The sequence below is a fragment of the Aquarana catesbeiana genome, linkage group LG08 (genome assembly GCF_042186555.1).
Source record: "Aquarana catesbeiana isolate 2022-GZ linkage group LG08, ASM4218655v1, whole genome shotgun sequence".
In the NCBI taxonomy this organism is placed as follows: domain Eukaryota; kingdom Metazoa; phylum Chordata; class Amphibia; order Anura; family Ranidae; genus Aquarana; species Aquarana catesbeiana.
This window is the reverse complement of record NC_133331.1, coordinates 266,611,135-266,632,198: the sequence shown is the minus strand read 5'-3', so window position 1 is coordinate 266,632,198 and position 21,064 is coordinate 266,611,135. Positions and strand designations below refer to the sequence as shown.

At 41.9% G+C, this 21,064-nt stretch overlaps 1 protein-coding gene across 1 annotated transcript; it reads right to left on the bottom strand.

The window, feature by feature from the left end:
- Positions 1-688: 688 nt before the first annotated feature.
- On the bottom strand, positions 689-21,030 carry LOC141106412 (cobalamin binding intrinsic factor-like). The gene is made up of 4 exons (XM_073597179.1): positions 20,873-21,030; positions 16,860-17,004; positions 4,720-4,838; positions 689-2,156 (listed from the first exon to the last, which is right to left on the bottom strand). Exons 1-4 carry the CDS (start codon positions 20,937-20,939, stop codon positions 2,095-2,097), a joined length of 393 nt encoding a protein of 130 aa, XP_073453280.1. The 5' UTR covers positions 20,940-21,030; the 3' UTR covers positions 689-2,094.
- Between the last annotated feature and the right edge of the window lie 34 nt (positions 21,031-21,064).

Genomic DNA, 21,064 nt, shown 5'->3' with positions numbered 1-21,064 from the left:
TGAGGAAAGCAGAGCTGATAACCGACAAGTCTGGAACGGCACAGCAAGTCCATTTTTTACACTGATAGCCAGGGCACACATTAGTGCCATCTATCAGTTCTGCCTCATCAGTGCAGCCTCATCAGTGCCCATCAATACAGCTTCACCAGTGCCCATCAATGCAGCCTCATCAGTGCCCATCAATACAGCCTCACCAGTGCCCATCAATGCAGCCTCATTAGTGCCCATCAATACAGCCTCACCAGTGCCCATCAATGCAGCCTCATCAGTGCCCATCAGTGAAGAAGAAATTTACTTATTTGCAAAAATTGTATAACAGAAACTAAACTAAAAATGTTTTTGTCTTTTGTTTTGGTCTTTTTTTTGTTTGTTTAGCAAAAAAAAAATAAAATACAAAAATAAAACCAGTGGTGATCAAATACCACCAAAAGAAAGCTCTATCTGTCAAAAAAAAATGATAAAAATGGCATATGGGAACAGTTTTGCATGACTGCGCAATTGTCAATCAAAGTGTGACAGCTCTGAAAGCTGAAAATTTGCCTGGGCAGGAGGGGGGTAAAAGTGCCCAGTATTGAAGTGGTTAATAAAAGTGGGCTTTTAGGCTCGCTCAGGTTGAGCTTTGTTTTACAGGGACCACAAGAGGCTGATGCCAAGTCTAATTCAGGTACTTGCCAGTAAAAACTGCAAATGAATTTTGGACAAAAAAGTTTATTTATGATTTTAGCTGCAACAGTTTTGCAATTAGATTTGAAAGTACTATTATTCTTTAAAAAGAATCCGTCATGATTAAGTTTTATGCAAGTAAATGAAACATACTTGTACAGGCATTAGACATGTGCACTGCCAAAAAATTTGTTCGTTTTCGTTCGTTTGTATTTTTTTCTTTTCCTTTTTCGGGTCATTTGTTATGATCGAAATTCGTTATTTCAAATAAATTAGTAACTTCAGGAAAATTTGTTTAGATTCGGTATTCGATATTTCAATAATTCATTAAAAAATCCGAAAGTTGAAAATTCGAAATTAGGAACAAAAAAACTAAAATTTGAAAGGACAGTAATCCGAAAATAAGAACGAAAGTCCAAAAATTTGAAGATCCAAAAAAACTAACAATAACTATTAAATTATAGGTATTGGAATTTCTTTTCAAATTTGGCTGTTAGTGAACGTGACGAATACGAGTTTATCCGAAGTTACAAATTATCCGAAATAACTAATGCTGCATCTAAACAAATGGAATGTAACAAATTAATATTAATAATAATAAATAAAATGTGGTATTATTAATATTATTTATTTATTAATATTAATTTGTTATGTTCCATTAGTTTAGATGCGGCATTCGTTATTTCAGGTAATTGGTAACTTCGGATAAATTCATATTCGTTAAGTTCACTAACAGCCAAATTTGAAAGGAAATTCTAATACCTATAATTTAATAGTTACTAATAGTTATTAGTTAGTTATTATTTAGGGTTTTCGAAATTTCAGATTTTCGTTCTTTCGAATTATCAGATTTACGTTCTTTTGAATTTTCGGATCTTCGAATTTTGGATTTTCGCTCTTTGGAATTTTTGAAATTTTGGAAAGATTTGTTAAACGGGTTTTCGTTTATTAGACTATTTCCGAATTAACGAATTTGTCGAATTTAGTTGGGAGACGAATTCGGAATGAAACAAATTGCACATGTCTAACAGGCATACCCTTGACCTCAGGCCAGTAAATTTCCTCTCCACCATAAACAATATCACAATATAGTCTTATAGTTTCACACTGTCCAAAATTACAAAAAAGGGTTTAAAGAGTTACCCTATTGGAAAAAATGTCCCTCAATTCTTGTCCTCGAATTCCTGTCTCAGAGATCTGATTGTCCCCAGTAAAAAAAATGAACTTAGGTCCACTCTATCAGTTTTAGGTGGACAAAAAAGTCCCAAGTTTCCATTCCAGAAGGCTGTGAGGTATGTCCCAGGTCATGTGACTTATTGAGATGAACAGGTATGTCTATGTCTATTAGCTCCTTATATTTAGAATAAAACAATCTGATACATTTATTTACATGCAATTCAAAAATTGTAAGTAAAAAAAATAGATTAGCGATCAGAATTTGCTGAAAACGGCAATGATGTGCTCATTGTTGCTGGGTTTGTAGTCACTGACACCTACAGAGACAAAAGAAAATGTGGTAAAGTAAGTTACACAAGTCCAAACATCTATAGATACAGCATTACCTATGAAATGAAATCAAGGATAGATACTCGATTCAAGGCTCTAATCTCCCACGCTCATGGATGACCGGAACAGGTCCTTTACAGTTGTAGGCTCCTAGAATAGACTCTACAGAAACTCCAAAAAAAGAAAGGGAACCGCTCACTGCATTCAACACCTTATATCCATTTATCCTTCAGTCCAACAAAGAGACCAATCCATTCCAGATGCAAACATCCAACGCATTTCACTCACTATAGGGTCCCTATGATTAAGCTCCTTGGCAGGTGAAACATGTTGGCATGTTTGCATCTTGGGATAGATTGGTCTCTTAGTTGGACTGATAAATAAATGGATATGAGGCTATGACTACAGTGAACTGTGCTTTCTTCTCTTGGAATTACCATAAAAATATCTAAAAATATATATGTTTTTATTTTAAATCACTTGGAAAAATGATTTAATAAACTTCCTCTTTATAACATGTATTATTGGTCTTCATGTCTTCCTTTGTTTGCACATCTATTTAGATCAGGGCTCAAAATTTCAAGTCCTGAGCTACTAACCAGGCCTCAACGGTTATTCACCACCAGTTGCCCCACCCAACCCCTACCCTGCCCCACCCCTAATTCCACCCCTAAACACGCCCTCATAAATTATCTCATGTTTTATGCAGAAATAAGTTACAAAAATAAATATTAACAAGAACTTTATCAGTGCCCCTTTATCAGTGCCCCCCCCCCGTGCTCATCAATGCAGGCTCACCTGTGCCCACCATTGCAGCATCACCTGTGCCCAACATTGCAGCCACACTGTGCCCACCATTGCAGCCATACTGTGCCCACCATTGCAGCCTCACTGTGCCCACCATTGCCGCCACGGTGTCCCCACTATTGCAGCCATACTGTGCCCACTATTGCAGCCTCACTGTGCCCATTGCAACCACACTGTGCCCACTGCCCACTATTGCAGCCACACCGTGCCCACCATTGCAGCCTTGCCTGGGCAGAGGAAGAGAGAGGAACCATGACTGGAGAAGGAGAGCTGCAGGATCTCAGAGCGCGGATAGCCCGCTGTAAGATCTTACTTTACAATTGACTCCACTCTACTCGCCGTCATACACAGCCCCGCCTCCACCTGACCTGCGCTTGTGAGAGACAGAAGGCATCCCAGCATTGGACCTGCGTTCCGTCTATCACAAGCGCAGGTCAGGAAGAGGCGGGGCTGTGTATGACGGCGAGCAGAGCGGAGTCAATTGTAATGTCAGCTGTTACAGTGTGCTATCTGCGCTCTGTGATCCCGCGGCTCTTCTCTTCCTCCACGCTCTCTTCCCCCGGGGCGATCGCTGGGAGAACGGCTCCCGATCAACCCCGCCCGCCGGCGGTGCTCGCCCCCCCACTCCCAGGCAGCCCAGCTCCTCGCCAGCCCTCATTTTCCACTTGCATAATGCGAGTAGGCGAGTGGAAAATTTGAGAGCTAGATACTGTTACATACTGTTTTCCTTTTAATGGGAACTTATGTAATATAAGCTTGTATGCATATATGCATGTACTGTAAACACTAAGTGCACTTTTAAAGCGGTATTGAAGCCAAAAATGTAATCTATTGTGGCTTACCAATCATTAGATGTGGTGGCTGCATTAGTTTTCTTTTTTTAGGCTTTTTCCCTCTGTTTTCACCTAGTGATCTGGCCAATAACTCACCCTCCTGTATTAGAGTGCCCCCCACTCTGGATAAAGGAGCACAGGGGACACCTTCGGATAGCAGCATTTTCAGTCTGGGAGGGTGGGCAGTGTTAGATGAACTAGCAGATTTAGATACACTAACAAATTGAAGCTGAACTCCAGCTAACACTATCAGCAGTTACAGCAAACAGTTTTATACCTTTTGGGAATCAAAGCAGACCATTGTAAGCACCCCTGTCAGTGGTAAATGGTTTTTCTCATCCCTCTAAATGCTAAATCTGTATGACAGCTTGTTCTGTTAAAAAACAACAGACTTACTGGCTGGATCGTCAAGTGAAAATACAGTAAAGAAAGCCTAAAAAAAGAAAACAAATGCAGCCATCACATCTAAGGTTTGGTAAGCTGCAATATAGTAAAAATTTGCTTTTGGATTTAATACCGCTTCAAATACTTTGCTTGCACAATACACTTTGAACAGTTGACACCCCTGATGAAGCCACGATTAGTGGGGAAACCTGTAGGGTTGGTTTTGGGGAGCACTAAAATTTTTTTTTTTTTTGTTGGTGGGCTGGTGCAATAGGAGCGAGTTGTGATGAAAGATAACAGAGAGAATTTGGGGAATTTTGAAGTCCATTTTTATAAAACACCTTATTTTTTCTTCCTCATTGACTCCAATGCATTTTGCCAAGTTGGCAAAATTTCATCAACATTTCCTAATATTCCCCCAAAATTTCAGAGAAAGGAAAATTGCTATTCATCCGCTTATGCCTAGTAATCTGCATTTCTATTCAGACCCATAATAAGGGACGGCTCAATTGTACGGAGTACTTACCTGCTATCAGTGGATTGTTACCACTAAAGAACTGCCAGTATGTCTTTTCATTGGTGCTTCCGGCAAGTTTTCCAATGGCCGTAATGTAAACCCCGAAAGGGTAGTCTTCTGTCTGGAAGCTAAAGGTATAGTACAGATGATAAAAGTGAACAATTAAGAGATACAGAACTTTTATAGAGCTACATAGCCAAGTTGAAAAATGACACATATCCTTCAAGTTAAAATAAAAAATAAAAAAAATGACCATGCTAAACTATCCTTCTGTCCACTGAAAGGCAAACAATCACTTTTGGTGCAGTTTGTTCTTACCTGGAAAAAATCCTTCCTGGGTCTCCAAAGACAACCAGATGCTTCATGGATCAATGTTCTACAATGTTATTTCTTACATAGTAATAGCCAGCTATATTTTGTAAATGTAAAAACACCTCTAGCCTTTGTGAAGAACCTCCTAAATCAGCTAAAACTAGCCTCTGTGGAAGCCTCCACATCCCATTTTGCTACTGTAAAGGACCATTGTATATGGAGCAATTATGTATATGTAGAAGGTGATCATATCCCCCTTACTTGCCTCTCTTCTCAAGGGGGAATAAATTCAGTTCAGTTCATTTTTCCTTATAGCGGATGGCCTCCATGATCCTTAATTATTTAGTTTCCCTTCTTAGCGCGGCAACTCATTTGTGCTGGAGACCGAGCTGGACTGACTGGATCAGTCACTGGTCATGGGTGAGTAGTTGTGTGGGCAAGTGGGAAGAATTCCCTTCCAGTAGGTTGTGCCCAATAATGGATGAAGGCGGTGAACCCTCTTGGGGCTTGGGCTGCTGCCTTTTTGGTACAGCCTTATGGTCGTTTCCGCATGTAGACTTGAAAACGAAGGAAGGAGCGCCCGGTGTCCAAAGACATGTGTGTTTGAAGTTAGGTTAAAAGGCGTTTAGTAAAAGTAGCTTAACCTACTTTCAAACTCGCATTTCTTTGGACACCAGTCACTCCTTCCTTCCTTTCCAAGTCTTCTCAGCATGGAGAAGGTGAGAAGGTTGTAAACCTCAAATATGACATTTGAACAAAGCATATCCCTCTATAAGGTGTCCTTGTCTCAATCCAGAGCACTAAGTGTCATTTCTGTCCATTGCCTCATTCCTCTGCTATCAGCAATCAGTCATTTCTAATGTGTTTTTCTGACACCAAGAAAAAATGGTGACGGGGAGGTGATTGACAGCCTCAGCTCTGTTCCTGTGTGCTGTGTGAAGGGGGGGTGTCCCTTCCCTCCAATGAGCTTTCAGAGCTCTCCTTACTGATGTAACCTTAGCTCTCCTTAGCTCTCCACCCCCTGCTTTTCAGAGCTGAGAGATCCTGTGTTTATGTTCTACACTTTGAATGGATGTAGGGGAAAGACAACTGTAGATAAACAGCTACAACTTATGTAGGAGGATTTGTTTCATCTCTGTTTATCACCTGAGGCCAGTCACTGCACTGGGTATGTGTGAGAGTTTGCAACTACTTTAAGTGAATTAGGGGGAGAGGGGTTGGGTTTAAAGTTACTCTAACTTTGCCCTAAAGTAGCAAAGTGACGGAAAAAAATTGAGCACAAGTGTTAGAATATTTAGAATTTATGAATGGATTGGGTCTCTGAGAATAATGGACTTGGATACATTTATATATTTAATAAGCTCATAAGCAGTTCTATGTAGAACCCACATATGGCAGTAATTAAGAGTGAGCTGACCTTGCACCTTCCTCATCACATGAGAAGAAAGGTCTAAAGTTTTAGTTAAAGATCATAATTGCTTTATATTACAATATTTCTTGATTAGGATATTATTAAGAACGTTGCATTTTAAATGAATAATCTATATACTGAAATATATGTAGTATTTGATTTAGATGTTAAAAAAGAAACTTGTATATTGTATAAGTTAAATGGTTTTACATATAGCTTTCCTCTTATCCCACACCTCGGGAATGTTAGAGACTGAGTGACCCCCACCCTTGTCAGAAAGGTGGGAGGAAACTGTTCATTGAAAGCCCAGGAATTTCTATAGGACTACAAGTGAAAAACAAACTTTAAGCCAGCCTTTATAGGAAAAAGGTGGGGGCTGATTTTAGGAGTAGAAAGCTATTAAACAGTTCAGACAGGCTGTTTACTGCAGCAGACATTCACTCCAGCAGACACGAGAGACATTGGGCGAGGCTGACAAACCTTCTCTCACACACACACAAAGATACATTTATACAATCTTCATTTCAAGAATAAGAAACTTATTGATGCTATTTTTATATTCTACATTTTGACATTGTATTTGTAATATTTTGCTATTTTCATTATTAAATCAATTTTTGAGTTTTTTACACGGGAACTGAACAGATTTTCTTGGAGCTTTCCTCATCAATATGAATTATTGATAATATCGTTATTATTACCATAAAAACGATAGATCTATCAACAAGAGATGCAGCAATTTAAAAAGACCCCACCAAATTAAAAACAATTAGATGTCTTTAATTATAGATCCGTGTTGCTCCTCAACATACACTATATTACCAAAAGTATTGGGACATCTGCTTTTACACACACTTGAACTTTAATGGCATCCCAGTCTTAGTCTGTAGGGTTCAATATTGAGTTGGCCCACCCTGTGCAGTTATAACAGCTTCAACTCTTCTGGGAAGGCTGTCCACAAGGTTTAGTAGTGTGTCTATGGGAATGTATGACCTTTCTTCCAGCAGCGCATTTGTGAGGTCAGGCACTGATGGGGACAAGAAGGCCTGGCTCACAGTCTCCACTCGAATTCATCCCGAATGTGTTCTATCGGGTTGAGGTCAGGTTTCAGGCCACTCAAGTTCCTCCACCCCAAACTTGCTCATCCATGTCTTTATGGACCTTGCTTTGTGCACTGGTGCGCAGTCATCCTGGAACAGAAAGGGGCAGGGCCGGATTAACATAGGGGCTGATGGAGCTGCAGCTCCAGGCCCCTGCCTTAAAATCGGCCCTCACAGTCAGCAGTAAAAGGCCGATTTTCTCCTGTCCATAAACTTCTATGGGACAGGAGAAGCTGTGTGTAAATGTAGGGGTGTCTGGCTGCATCTGTGTTTGCTCACTGTGTTTATTACATTGTCACAGTGCACAGTTCCCCCCTACACAAATGGGAGAGGCTGAGTCGGCTCTGCCCCTCCCCTCCCCTCTCTCACTCTGTGAAGTCTGTGGCTGTGTAGTGAAGAAGGAGCCGTGTGGGTGGGAAATTATGAACAGAACAGCGGCAGATATCTGAGTGATGAGCCTCCAGGGACCATCCAAATGTGAGCTCAGTGACTCTTATCTCCCTTCCCCTCCTTTTTATCTTATTCCTCCAGCAGTAGCTCTTATAACTGCAGCCAAAGTGTTAAGAATTGTGTCCTCAGCCTGTGGTATTGCTCGGTCCCTTGTGCTTTTAGGAAGGGTTCACACTGGTTTGCTATGTTTTGGCCCATTGCTGGTGTATCCACAGTTTTCCTGCGTTTTACTCACAGTCCTATTGATTTCTATTAGGTTGTGTGTTTTTTTCTGAAAGCGCACCAAAATTCCTGCATGCTGCATCTTATCTTTGGCGCACTGTCAGAAAATGCAGCAAAACCTGCAACCTGATATAAATCAATAGGACTGCAGCTAAAACTGCAGATACACAAGCAGTGCGGCCGACTGCAGCACACCAGTGTGAGCCCAAAGGCTTGTACACACAACCCCCTGTAGAACTTGGTCTGATCAATACTCCTGGCATACACACACACGGCCATACCATCCCAGCTCAGGAGGGGTAGGGGCTCCAGGGATTTGATTGACTATACAGGCCTTGTCCCTCCTATCTGTCTGGGCAGAGTTCTGGAGGCAGTGGCAGGCTGCTGGTGGCAAGTGGCACACTCTATCTGGTTGCATGCTGCTGGTGGCAAGTGGCACACTGTGTCTGGTGGCAGGCTGCTGACTGTATCTGGTGGCAGGTGGCACACTGTATCTGGTGGCAGGCTTCTGTTTGCAAGTGGCACACCATATCTGATGGCAGGCTGCTGGTGGCAAGTGGCACACTGTATCTGGTGGCAAGTGGCACACTGTATCTGGTGGCATGCTGCTGGTGGCAAGTGGCACACTGTATCTGGTGGCAGGCTGCTGGTGGCAAGTGGCACACTATCTGGTGGCAAGTGGCACACCATATCTGGTGGAATGCTGCTGGTGGCAAGTGGCACACTGTATCTGGTGGCATGCTGCTGGTGGCAAGTGGCACACTGTATCTGGTGGCAGGCTGCTGGTGGCAAGTGGCACACTGTGTCTGGTGGCAGGCTGCTGGTGGCAAGTGGCACACTGTGTCTGGTAGCAGGCCGTGGGTGGCAAGTAGCACACCATATCTGGGGCAGGCTGCTGGTGGCAAGTGGCACACTGTATCCGGTGGCATGCTGCTTGTGGCAAGTGGCACACTGTATCTGGTCGCAGGCTGCTGTTGGGCAAGTGGAACACCATATCTGGTGGCAGATTGCTGGTGGCAAGTGGCACAGTGTATCTGGTGACAGACTGTTGGTGGCAAGTGGCACACTGTATCTGGTGACAGGCTGCTTGTGGCAAGTGGCACACTGTATCTGGTGGCAAGTGGCACACTGTATCTGGTGGCAGGCTGCTGTTGGCAAGTGGCACACTATCTGGTGGCAAGTGGCACACCATATCTGGTGGCATGCTGCTGGTGGCAAGTGGCACACCATATCTGGTGGCATGCTGCTGGTGGCAAGTGGCACACTGTATCTGGTGGCAGGCTGCTGGTGGCAAGTGGCACACTGTGTCTGGTAGCAGGCTGTGGGTGGCAAGTAGCACACCATATCTGGTGGCAGACTGCTTGTGGCAAGTGGCACACTGTATCTGGTCGCAGGCTGCTGTTGGCAAGTGGAACACCATATCTGGTGGCAGATTGCTGGTGGCAAGTGGCACAGTGTATCTGGTGACAGACTGTTGGTGGCAAGTGGCACACTGTATCTGGTGACAGGCTGCTTGTGGCAAGTGGCACACTGTATCTGGTGGCAAGTGGCACACTGTATCTGGTGGCAGACTGCTGGTGGCAAGTGGCACACTATCTGGTGGCAAGTGGCACACCATATCTGGTGGCATGCTGCTGGTGGCAAGTGGCACACCATATCTGGTGGCATGCTGCTGGTGGCAAGTGGCACACTGTATCTGGTGGCAGGCTGCTGGTGGCAAGTGGCACACTGTATCTGGTGGCAGGCTGCTGGTGGCAAGTGGCACACTGTGTCTGGTAGCAGGCTGTGGGTGGCAAGTAGCACACCATATCTGGTGGCAGACTGCTTGTGGCAAGTGGCACACTGTATCTGGTCGCAGGCTGCTGTTGGCAAGTGGAACACCATATCTGGTGGCAGGCTGCTGGTGGCAAGTGGCACAGTGTATCTGGTGGCAAGTGGCACACCGTATCTGGTGGCATGCTGCTGGTGGAAAGTGACACACTGTATCTGGTGGCAGGCTGCTGGTGGCAAGTGGCACACTGTATCTGGTGGTAAGTGGCACACTGTATCTGGTGGCATGCTGCTTGTGGCAAGTGGCACACTGTATCTGGTGGCAGGCTGCTGTTGGCAAGTGGCACACTGTATCTGGTGGCATGCTGCTGGTGGCAAGTGGCACACCGTATCTGGTGGCATGCTGCTGGTGGAAAGTGACACACTGTATCTGGTGGCAGGCTGCTGGTGGCAAGTGGCACACTGTATCTGGTGGTAAGTGGCACACTGTATCTGGTGGCAGGCTGCTGGTGGCAAGTGGCACACCGTCATTGGTGGCAGGCTGCTGGTGGCAAGTGGCACACCGTCATTGGTGGCAGGCTGCTGGTGGCAAGTGGCACACTGTATCTGGTGGCAGGTTGCCGGTGGCAAGTGGCACACTGTATCTGGTGGCAGGTTGCAGGTGTTAAGTGGCACACTGTATCTGATAGCAGGCTATGGGTGGCATCTGGCGGCAGGCGATGGTGGCAAGTGACAAGCTCAGGTTCCCACTGATTCTGCATCATGATGAGTTGAACTATTTCACTATATATTACAATGTAGTAATAGAAATAATGGAATTTGATCATCCTGACGCCATATCAAGCATAGTGTCAGGATGATTTTAAGTGCTAACACCAGCCATTTGCCCAAAAAATCACCCCCGCCACCTATTTCCCCATCAAACCCAAGACTACATCCCCCCTCATCTTTTTTTTGGGAAGGGGGGTGTCCCTGAATGGCAGTTTGGAAATGTGGTCGCCCTATGTTGCTGTTAGTGAGAGATTGCATAGCAGGTGGTATTGGTGGTGTTGCTGCTGCTCAGAGGCTGCACGGCTGATATTACTGGTGAGAGTAGATTTAATTTGTTTTAGCAAAAAATGTTTGCACTTTCATATTGTTTCCATAAAAAGGCCCACCAAAATCCTCAGCACCAGGCCCATGATGATCTTAATCTGGCCCTGGAAAGGGGCCATCCCCAAACTGTTCCCACAAAGTTGGGAGCATGAAATAGTCCAAAATGTCTTGGTATGCTGCTGATGCCTTAAGAGTTCCCTTCACTGGAACTAAGGGGCCAAGCCCAACACCTGAAAAACAATCCCCACTCCACCAAATGATTTGGATCAGTGCACAAAGCAAGGTCCATACAGACATGAATGAGCAAGTTTCAGGTGGAGGAACTTGACTGGCCTGCACATAGTCTTGACCTCAACCCAATAGAACACTTTTGGAATTAATTGGAAGGCCTGTCTCGCAGTCTCCGCTCTAACATCAGTGCCTAACCTCACCAATGCGCTTCTGGAAGCATGGTCAAACATTCCCATAGACACACTCCTAAACCTTGTGGACAGCCTTCCCAGAAAAGTCATAGCTGTTATAGCTGCAAAGGGTGGGCCAACTCAATATTGAACCCTATGGACTAAGACTGGGATGCCATTAAAGTTCATGTGCGTGTAAAGGCAGGCGTTCCAATACTTTTGGTAATATAGTGTAGATATCAAGCTATACAACATTCTGCCAAACAAACCACTTTCCTTGTTGCCATCCCCAATTGCGCCAGCACAAATAGGATTTGTCCTGGGCAAGGTGGTCAGGGATAATACTTTAATATAATAATAATACTGAATATACATTACTGGGCTTCTAAAAATTAGAACACAGATTTTTTAGCAATGGATCTAAAAAGACATTGGTGGAGTAGCCTGGAACTTTTTAAAAGCAGTTTACCTTGTTAGGTTGAGAATACCATAGCCGCAAGGATTCTAGCCCTCTAATCTAACACCAATGTCAAAGTGAAAGTGAATGGGCACTTTCACAACACAAAACGGCACCCGCCAGGGCTGCCCGCTACCTCCATTCATTTTTATACTTATATTAGAGAACTTTCTTAGACATCTTTTTTTTTAAGTTGTTTTTATTGTAATTTCAAGGTAAATGGGTGGCACAGTGGTGTAGTGGGTAGCACTCTCGCCTAGCAGTAAGAAGGGTTGCTGGTTCAAATCCCGACCACGACACTACCTGCCTGTTCTCCCTGTGCCTGCGTGGGTTTCCTCCGGGTACTCCGGTTTCCTCCCACACTCCAAAGACATGCTGGTAGGTTAATTGGATCCTGTCTAAATTGACCCTAGTATGTATGAATGTGAGTTAGGGACCTTAGATTGTGTAAGCTCCTTGAGGGTGTAGGGACTGATGTGAATGTACAATGTATATGTAAAGCGCTGCGTAAATTGATGGCGCTATATAAGTACCTGAAATAAATAAATAAAATAAAATAAAATAAAATAAAATAAATACAAAACAATATAGAGCCTATTGGGCATACCCAGGCTCAGTCACTACAACTAACAGACTAAGAGAGAGGAAAAAACAAAACAAAACATACATAAAAAGATATATAAAAAAAGTAAAACCACTGTACGCTCAACCACCTGTGCAAAATATTTAAAGCAATCCTCCAGTTCCACATATACCCTACAAAACTTACTTTGGTTATCCATGAAATGAAGTGTACATTACAATTACATATTCATATCCTCCCCCCCTCCCCATAGCTATTAATTTAGCAACCCAGGGATGGTTATGAGATCAGGAATGCAACTTGAGCCATTCTCAGTACTTAATAGAACATTAATAATCGTCCATCAAGTCTGCATTAATGGATGGGGATTCCGTCCAAATATTCCATAATTTATGGAATTTTTTGCCATAGCCGCGCAACAGGTAAGCAGCCTTGTACATCGGTAGAGCCGCGTTCATTAACCTCTTCCAGAAATTTATTGAGGGTGCGGATGAGGCCTTCCATCTGAGTACTACAGATTTATGGGCATAGTATAGTAATAATCCTAGCAGGGTTCTGATTGCCCGGTGTGGGGCCAGTGGTTCTACAAGTCCCAGCAGACATACCTCTACAGACAATGGCACAATGACAGTGGTGACAGTCGAGATAAAATTGGTTACCTCAACCCAAAAAAATTCAGTCTGAGGATAGCTCCAAAAAATATGAATGAAGTCCGCTGAGGGTGAGTTGCATCTCCAGCAAGAAGCTGAAATAGATGGGTAGATTTTGTGTAGGCATACGGGTGTGTAATACACCTTATGTGCTATTTTAAAATGCACTAATTTATCTCTAGCTGATACTAGCTGTGAAAAGGGACACTCCCACATTTCTTTCCAATCTTCTGTGTCTAGTGTAGGGAAATTGACCACCCACTTTTCCTAAAGGTTTTCTAGTCCCATGTGGACGTTAGGGAGTAACGCTTTATATATGGTGGATAAGGACTTAGGTAGAGCTTCATCTCTGAGCAGAGTCTCCAGACTGGAGGTGTAAAAGGCCACGTGAGCATTTTCAAACTGAGTGTTAAACGCATGCCTAAGCTGCAGGAATCTAAACAAGTGTGAGTTGGGTAAGTTATATTGTTGTTTCAACCTGTCAGAAGTCTGTAGTCTGCCTTCAAAACAGATCTGATTTATATATTTGATTCCCTTGCATGCCCATATACTAGGGTTGGGAATGGACCCAAATTCTGATAATTACGGGTTAAACCAAAGAAGGCTATGTGGGGAAATGTGTCCAGAGGGTATGGGACGTATTGAATTTGCCACTGACCACGCCCGTATGACCGCTCTCATTGCCGTCGTGAGAGGGAAGGGAGCTCTAGGACCCCGGTCATGATTGTGATGTCAATGGTTGGCAAGTATACGATGGGTGCCAGCACCTGTTGCTTCCTTAGCAACCATTGACAGCTGGAAGCTATCAGATTTATCTATGCCGAATTCCCTTAATATTCAGTAATATTCAACCTTATTTTATGAACAAATACTGAGCTCATCCCTAGTTAAAGTGGTTGTAAACCCCATTCATTAAATATGACCTAGGCACATATATCTGTAGTGTTTACTTATCTCTCTCCAAAGCTCTAAGTGTCGTGTCTTTCTGCTGCTCCATTCTGTTATCAGCAGAGTCTGTTCTGACAAGTTCTCAGACACATGAGATAACAGAAGCTGAAAATTTGTGTTGGGTGGGAGCTTAGAAGTAGATTAACAGAGAGCTTGTCTATTCAGACTACAGCTCTGCATGCTCTTTTGTTCTTCTGGAGGAAAGGGACACACCCCCTCCCCACATAGGCAATCAGCTCTCACACAGTGTAAGCCCAGACTCCCCTCCCACTGCTCAATGAGGAAGAAAGATTTCTGACACAATCTGAACTTTCTAAAGAATGTAGAAAGGGAAAGACAGCAGATATGCATGTAAAACTTATGTAGGGAGATTTGTTTCATCTCTGTGTATCATCTGGGGCTGTTCACTTCACTGTGTATAGGAGAGGGTTTACATCCACTTTAAGTAATTTTTAGAATGAATTGCTTAGAGAGGTGAATGGGGACTCGTTTTAAAGCTCTTCTATGGCTTATTAAGAATATGTAAATAGCTAATGTCCATAGTCTGAGCATAGGTGGACTTCAACCTCCTCCCTACTGCTGTATTGTAAAATTGAAAAGAACAGCGAGGAGGTAGATATCTATTTCTAGCAACTTACCCACTGGGCACTTACACTCCCTTCCTAACCAGACCAATTTTCAGCTTTTGATGCTCTCACATTTTGAATGACAATTACTCAGTCATGCAACACTGTACCCATATGAAATTTTTGTCCTTTTTTCACACAAGTAGAGCTTTCTTTTGGTGGTATTTAATCACCGCTGGGTTTTTTAATTTTTTGAGCTATAAAAGAAAAAAAGACTGAAAATTCTTTAAAAAATGCATTTTTCTTCGTTTCTGTTATACAATTTTGCAAAATAAGTAATTTTTCTTCATAGATTTTGGCCAAAATTTATACTGCTACATATCTTTGGTAAAAATAAGCCAAATTGGTGTATATTATTTGTTCTTTGTGAAAGTTATAGAGTCCACAAGCTATGGTGCCACTATCTGAAAAGTGATCACACCTGAAGTACTGACGCCCTATCTCAATTCTTGAGACCCTAACAAGCCAGGAATGTATGCTCATAGTGTTGGGTATTTTTGTTGTTTGTATTATGTTCACATACTGCCTTAATTTATGTATGTGTATTTTTTACTCCTCATGATGTATGTATATCCACTGGATTAGCAACTCACTATGAATATTGCTGCTGTTTATGGATGTACAATAATTGTAATGAATTGATATCTGTTTTTACTTATGCTGTTAACATGGCCACTATGCCGGGTTATGCACAATCATTGCTGTTCCCATTCAGTTAAACAGCATTTTGTAATTAATAGATTGATTTTATTGCATTATTTTTGTGAATGTGTGCCAAATCTCTCCCTCTTCATTCAAAGTCCCAGGGCTACTTGTCTTTTCTTGTACATTCCACAAAGGGATCATTTTGTGGGTGTTCATACTGTCCTGGCATTTTTATTTGCTATGTTTTCTGGCAGAAATTAAGGGAAACTGTTTTTTTTTTTTTTTCAAAAAAGTAGGTCTGGCCTTCTTTATATAGTAAAAAAAAAATATTAAAACATTAAAAAAGGTATAAAAATGTAGTTGGGTACACTATTGCATGGCCCAGTAATTGTCAAAGTATCATAACACTGAAAACTGATATATGGCCTGGTAATGAAGGGGTATACACCAATTAGCTATAACATTATAATGACCCAACTGATATTGGGTAGGTCCCCCTTTTGCCACCAAAACAGCCCTGACCCTTCACGTCCTGGACGTCACTAGACCACTGAAGGTATGCTGTGGTATCTGGCTCCAAGCCAGATCCCTTAAGGCCTGTAAGTTGCAAGATGGGGCCTCCATGGATCAGATTTGTTTTTCCAGCACATACTACAATCTCGATAGATTGAAATCTGAGGAATTTGGAGACCAAGTCACCACTTCATACTCGTTGTTGTGTTCCTCAAACCATTCTTAAACCATTTTTGCAGTGTGGCAGGGCACGTTATCCTGCTGAATACCATTTCCATGAAGGGATGTACTAGGTTACCTGCAATGCTTAGGTAGGTGGTACATGTCAAAGTAACATCCACATAAATGTCAGGAGCCAAGGTTTCCCAGCAGAACATTGCCCAAAGCATCACACTGCCTCTGCTGGTTTGTTTTCTTCACATACTACCATCTCTTCCCCAGGTAAGTGACACAAATACCTGGCTATCCACATGATGTACAATGAACCATGATTCATTAGACCAGGCCACCTTCTTCCATTGCTCTGTGGTCCAGTTCTGATGCTCACATGCCCATTGTAGGTGCTTTTGGCTGTGGCACAAGTCAGCATGGGAACCCTAACCAGTCTGCAGCAACACAACAAACTGCGATGCCAATTTTTTCTGCTTTCAATACATCATTTTCAGGGACAACATGTCCACTTGCTGCCTAATATATCTCACCATCATTCTGATGCCATTGTAATGAGATAATCAATGTTATTCACTTAATCTGTCAATGATCTTAATGTTATGGCTGAATAGTGTATACAGCCTGGTTAAAAAAAATTGCTGGAGTTGGGTTTTTAATGACCTCTAAAACTATAAGCCAAGTGAGAGGTTATAGCAAGGAGTGCTGATAAACACTCTCTGAGAACCGTACATGTGTTTCATTATCAAATGTCAAACAAGAAACGGCTTTCGTCAATGTCAAGTTGCAACTTCTCACCTGAATTCCTTGGGGTTCAGTTCAGCAGCTTTTTCCATGACCTGCAGTAGTGTGGACCCTTCTCTCACTTGTACAATAATGGAATCCTTAAAAAAGTTCTCTGTTAAGTCATTCACGACTGTGAATTCAACTTTGATTAAGCCAACTGCATGGATGTAAAAGAAAAAAACAAGGATGAGTAGAGCTATTGAGGAGGAACACAAAATCCAGTATCCAAATCAACTGTATTGGATGGCAACAACACACATACTGATAGACATTTTTATTGAAAAAAAAGGTTATTTAACTATTTCCCACCCAGGCCAATTCTGACATTTCTCTCCTACATGCAAAAATGATAATTTTTGCTGGAAAATGATTTAAAACCCCCAAACATTATATAATTTTTTAAACAGAGGCCTGATTAAATACAATAGAGTGGTGTTGCAATTTTTTATGACACATGGTATTTGTGCAGCAATTGTTAAACAAATTTTTTTGTTAAAAAAAATCTTTTAATGAATTAAAAAAGAAAAACACACTATAATAACCCAATTTAAAAAAAAAAAAAAAATATATATATATATATATATATATATATATATATATAACAGATGATGTTATGGCGAGTTTGACTGACCTAACCAAGATAGGGGCTTCTGGAGAAGATTAGGAGCAAGCCTCTTACCCACTGACTATGGCCCAGGGAGAGAGTAGATCATTCTCTATTGATGGACCACCACTTAATGGGCACTGAGAATGTGGTTTGGAGTACTTCAGATGGGACAGTAATATTTATCCACAATATCTCCCAGGAAATATATAAAGTCTATTCCTGGTTTCTTTGATTCTGAACTATACATGTTAATTGAAATAGCTGGGCACATTGGCCTCTGTTTCATGTTCTTCAATGTAGGAGCCGAACAGTCTACTACTGAGGTTTCCTGCTATAGTCTGTTGCCTACTAGGCTGATTAGGGAGGAGATCGCTGTTTGTATTGTTAATTGTGCCATTTGGAACACACTTTGTCTCTCCTAGCAAACGTTTGTGGGATGTGTTTATACTTATGATAATGTGTCCTTTGTATTCACTGTTGTAGGGGCCGAATAGTCTAGTCATCCAGGTGGCCAATTAAGGTAATGTTTGTAGTATGTCAGTTGTTGTAATTATGTTTCTAGTTACAGTTTGTATTGTTAGGGTAATATGATCAGGAGGGGGGAATGTCCTCCTGTGGTATATATTTAGTGTGAGTTTGTTCAAATAAACATTCCATGTTCCAGTTTGTAACTGAGCTAGTCTCGCCTGGTTCTTGGTTACAATTTGTGGCTGTAATATCTGATGGTTCAGACTGGAGGAAACAGGGTACTGACGGAAACACTCAAGCGGAGTACGTCGGGGGTTCCATGACAGTGAGTAAATAGATACCTGACATGTCAAGCTTTAAAATTGCGCATGCTGGTGGAATGGTGATGAACTCCAATATTTAAAAATCTCTGTAGGCGATGCTTTAAATGTTTTTACTGGTTACCAGTTTAGAGTTACACAGGAGGTCTAGTGCTAGAATTATTGTTCTCGGTAAAACGTTCACGGCGATACCTCACGTGTGGTGTGAACACCATTTACACATGTGCCCAACCTACTTATGCGTTTGCCACTGCGCGTGAGCACGGAGGGGTAGGGGGCACTTTAAATTTTTCTTTCCTCTTTTTTTTTTTATATTGTCCCTTCCAAATTTTTTTTTGAATCGCTTTTATTCCTATCCTATCCTGTAAACATCCCTTGTGTTAGAAATAAGGCATGACAGGTCCTCTTTATGGAGACATCTGAGGGCTATAATACCCCAGATCTCTCCTCTACCCTGTAAAGCATGAGGTAACACCCAACCCCATTTTTTGCAGAAAATGGATCTGTTTACATCTGCCATCATTGAAAGTGACGTAATGACGTCGCTTCCAGCTTCCTAGACCATAAGAGATAGCCTGCTCTAGGATAACCAATCGGCACTGCCGGATCAGATATCGGGCTGCCCGATTGCACGGGAGAGCCCAGAGAGGTGCCGGTGGGCAGTGGAAGGGGGGTCATCCCCTCCCGCCACCCGTAAAAGCAATCCTTCTGCTAATTAGCTTCTAGGATGGCTTTTACAACACAGGGAATCACTGGCTGAAAAAAAGATACTGGGATGATGCCTGTAGCTCAGTGTTTCTCAAACTTTATCTTGCAGCGCACCAAAAAGATCAAAAATTTTCACGGCAGACCTGAAAAGATTTAACAAAGAACTTATTTATTTTTACATATATATTTAATTTAAAATTTAATGTGAAGGATGTGCCTGTTTTTGAGAGCAAATCAGATTGAAGAGAGGCTCCAAAGTCAACAAACAAGCGTGCATTTCCAGACTTGATTTCTCCATTGCTAAACAATGAACAAACTTTATTTATAAGCATCAAAGTTGGAATGGAACTGTCTCTATTATTACAATATAATAAGGGCAATCAAGTTCTCCCGAGATCTCACACAAGTCTTGCAATACGAAAGGAACCAATGAATGACAGAGATTGCGTTTTTATAGATGCTACTTTTTTAACTTTTGTGACATTGATTTACCATTTAATTTTTCAATATGTTTCGAAATGCTAGCAATTTTTAATACTTTTCAAAACTCCCACGGCACACCTGTAAATGGTGTTCCGTGGCACACAGTTTGAGAATTACTGCTGTAGCTCTAGGCATCATCCCAGTAGAACCACTGAAAGTTCAGTTGGTTAAAGAGCCAGTCAACACAAAAATGATGCGTGGAGTCTGGTGGGCTGAATCAGCTCCTGGATTCTTTGTGTATCCCATCTACTCCAGTTACATTATCTTTAATATAAAAAAAATGTATTAAAAAATCCAGCAGTCCCTCATAATGGACACAGCTAGTGTGCAGAACTGGGACCTCAACAACAGAGAACCCAAGAGAAGAGACTGTCTAAAAAAGTATTAATGCTTCAATGCTTTATAATAAAACATGAGTTTTTGGGTGGACTTGACCCTTTTAATGAATTCATTGACAACTGTAAAATGCCACTAAAACTATCATCAAGATTTTTGTGGGTCTAAAGCTGGATACACACTATACCATTTTCTGTAGCTTTTTTTTCTTTAGATTTAACAAAACCATATGATATGAGGTCAAACCTTAAGAGTTTCAATTCGTATGCAATCAGGCAGGCCCTTGCACTACATGGTTTTGGTAAATCGAAAGGAAATCAGAAGAGTTGTATAGTGTGTATGGGATCTTAGGTTTACTGAACTGGATTGGGTACTTCAAATTTAATAGTGCCTTGATATTTACATAGTTTAGGTTGGAAAAAGACACATAGTTCATCTAGTTAAACCAATAGAAGAAAATACATAACAAACCTCCATATACAGAACCCTATACCTACAATTGATCCGGAAGAAGGCAACAAAAGCCCTATTAAGCATGGTACAATCATAGGATGGGGGGGGGTGGGTCCTTTTCGATCCCCCAAGGCAATCAGGATCTCCCTGGACTAATAAATACTGGCATTATATCAAGTTATATTTCATGCATATGGAAAGTAATTCCAGCTCTTTGTAAAAAAAATCCACCAAGCTGGCCAGAACTAGCTCCTGAAGGTGTCTATTCAACATTTTCACAGCTCTTACTTTGAAGAGTAATGTGGGGGATCACTATGGTCCATATGTATTTATATATGGTGATCATACCACCCCCCACATAACCTTTTTCTCAAGAGACAATAAATTAAATTCCTCTAATCTTTCCTCATAGCTAAGCTCCTTCATGCCTCTTATCAGTTTGGTTGCCCTTCTCTGCACTTGCACAAGTTCCCTGATATCCTTTTTGTGAAGTGGTGTCCAAAAATAATACAAATTAAAGAATTAAGAATAAATTCTTTTGCTTGCTTTGGAAATTGCATTAATTAATGATAAAAATGAATTGCTATTCTTATTACAGCTAAAAGGAGTTATCAGCATTATAAACAAAGGTCCACAAGTGACCCTCTTACCATCTTCTTGTGCTCCTGTGTCCTGGAGGCACAACAGACAAACCACACAGAGCAGATAGGCTAACATGTTTCCCTTTCTGGCCAGAAATTTGGACAAATTTTACACCTATGCTATCAACTCCTCTTTATATTCTCATGTGACCACCCAGTCACGCTCTCATCTTACTCAAACCACCAGTGGAACACGTCTCA

What these genes read in the sequence shown, in the direction of transcription:
- LOC141106412 (XM_073597179.1), bottom strand. Translation starts at nt 20,939, where the DNA reads ATGTTAGCCTATCTGCTCTGTGTGGTTTGTCTGTTGTGCCTCCAGGAC. An exon ending in CACAGGAGCACAAGAAGATG is followed by an intron (nt 17,005 to 20,872) that starts GTAAGAGGGTCA and finishes ACATCCATGCAG; the next exon opens with TTGGCTTAATCAAAGTTGAA. An exon ending in CTGAACCCCAAGGAATTCAG is followed by an intron (nt 4,839 to 16,859) that starts GTGAGAAGTTGC and finishes CTATACCTTTAG; the next exon opens with CTTCCAGACAGAAGACTACC.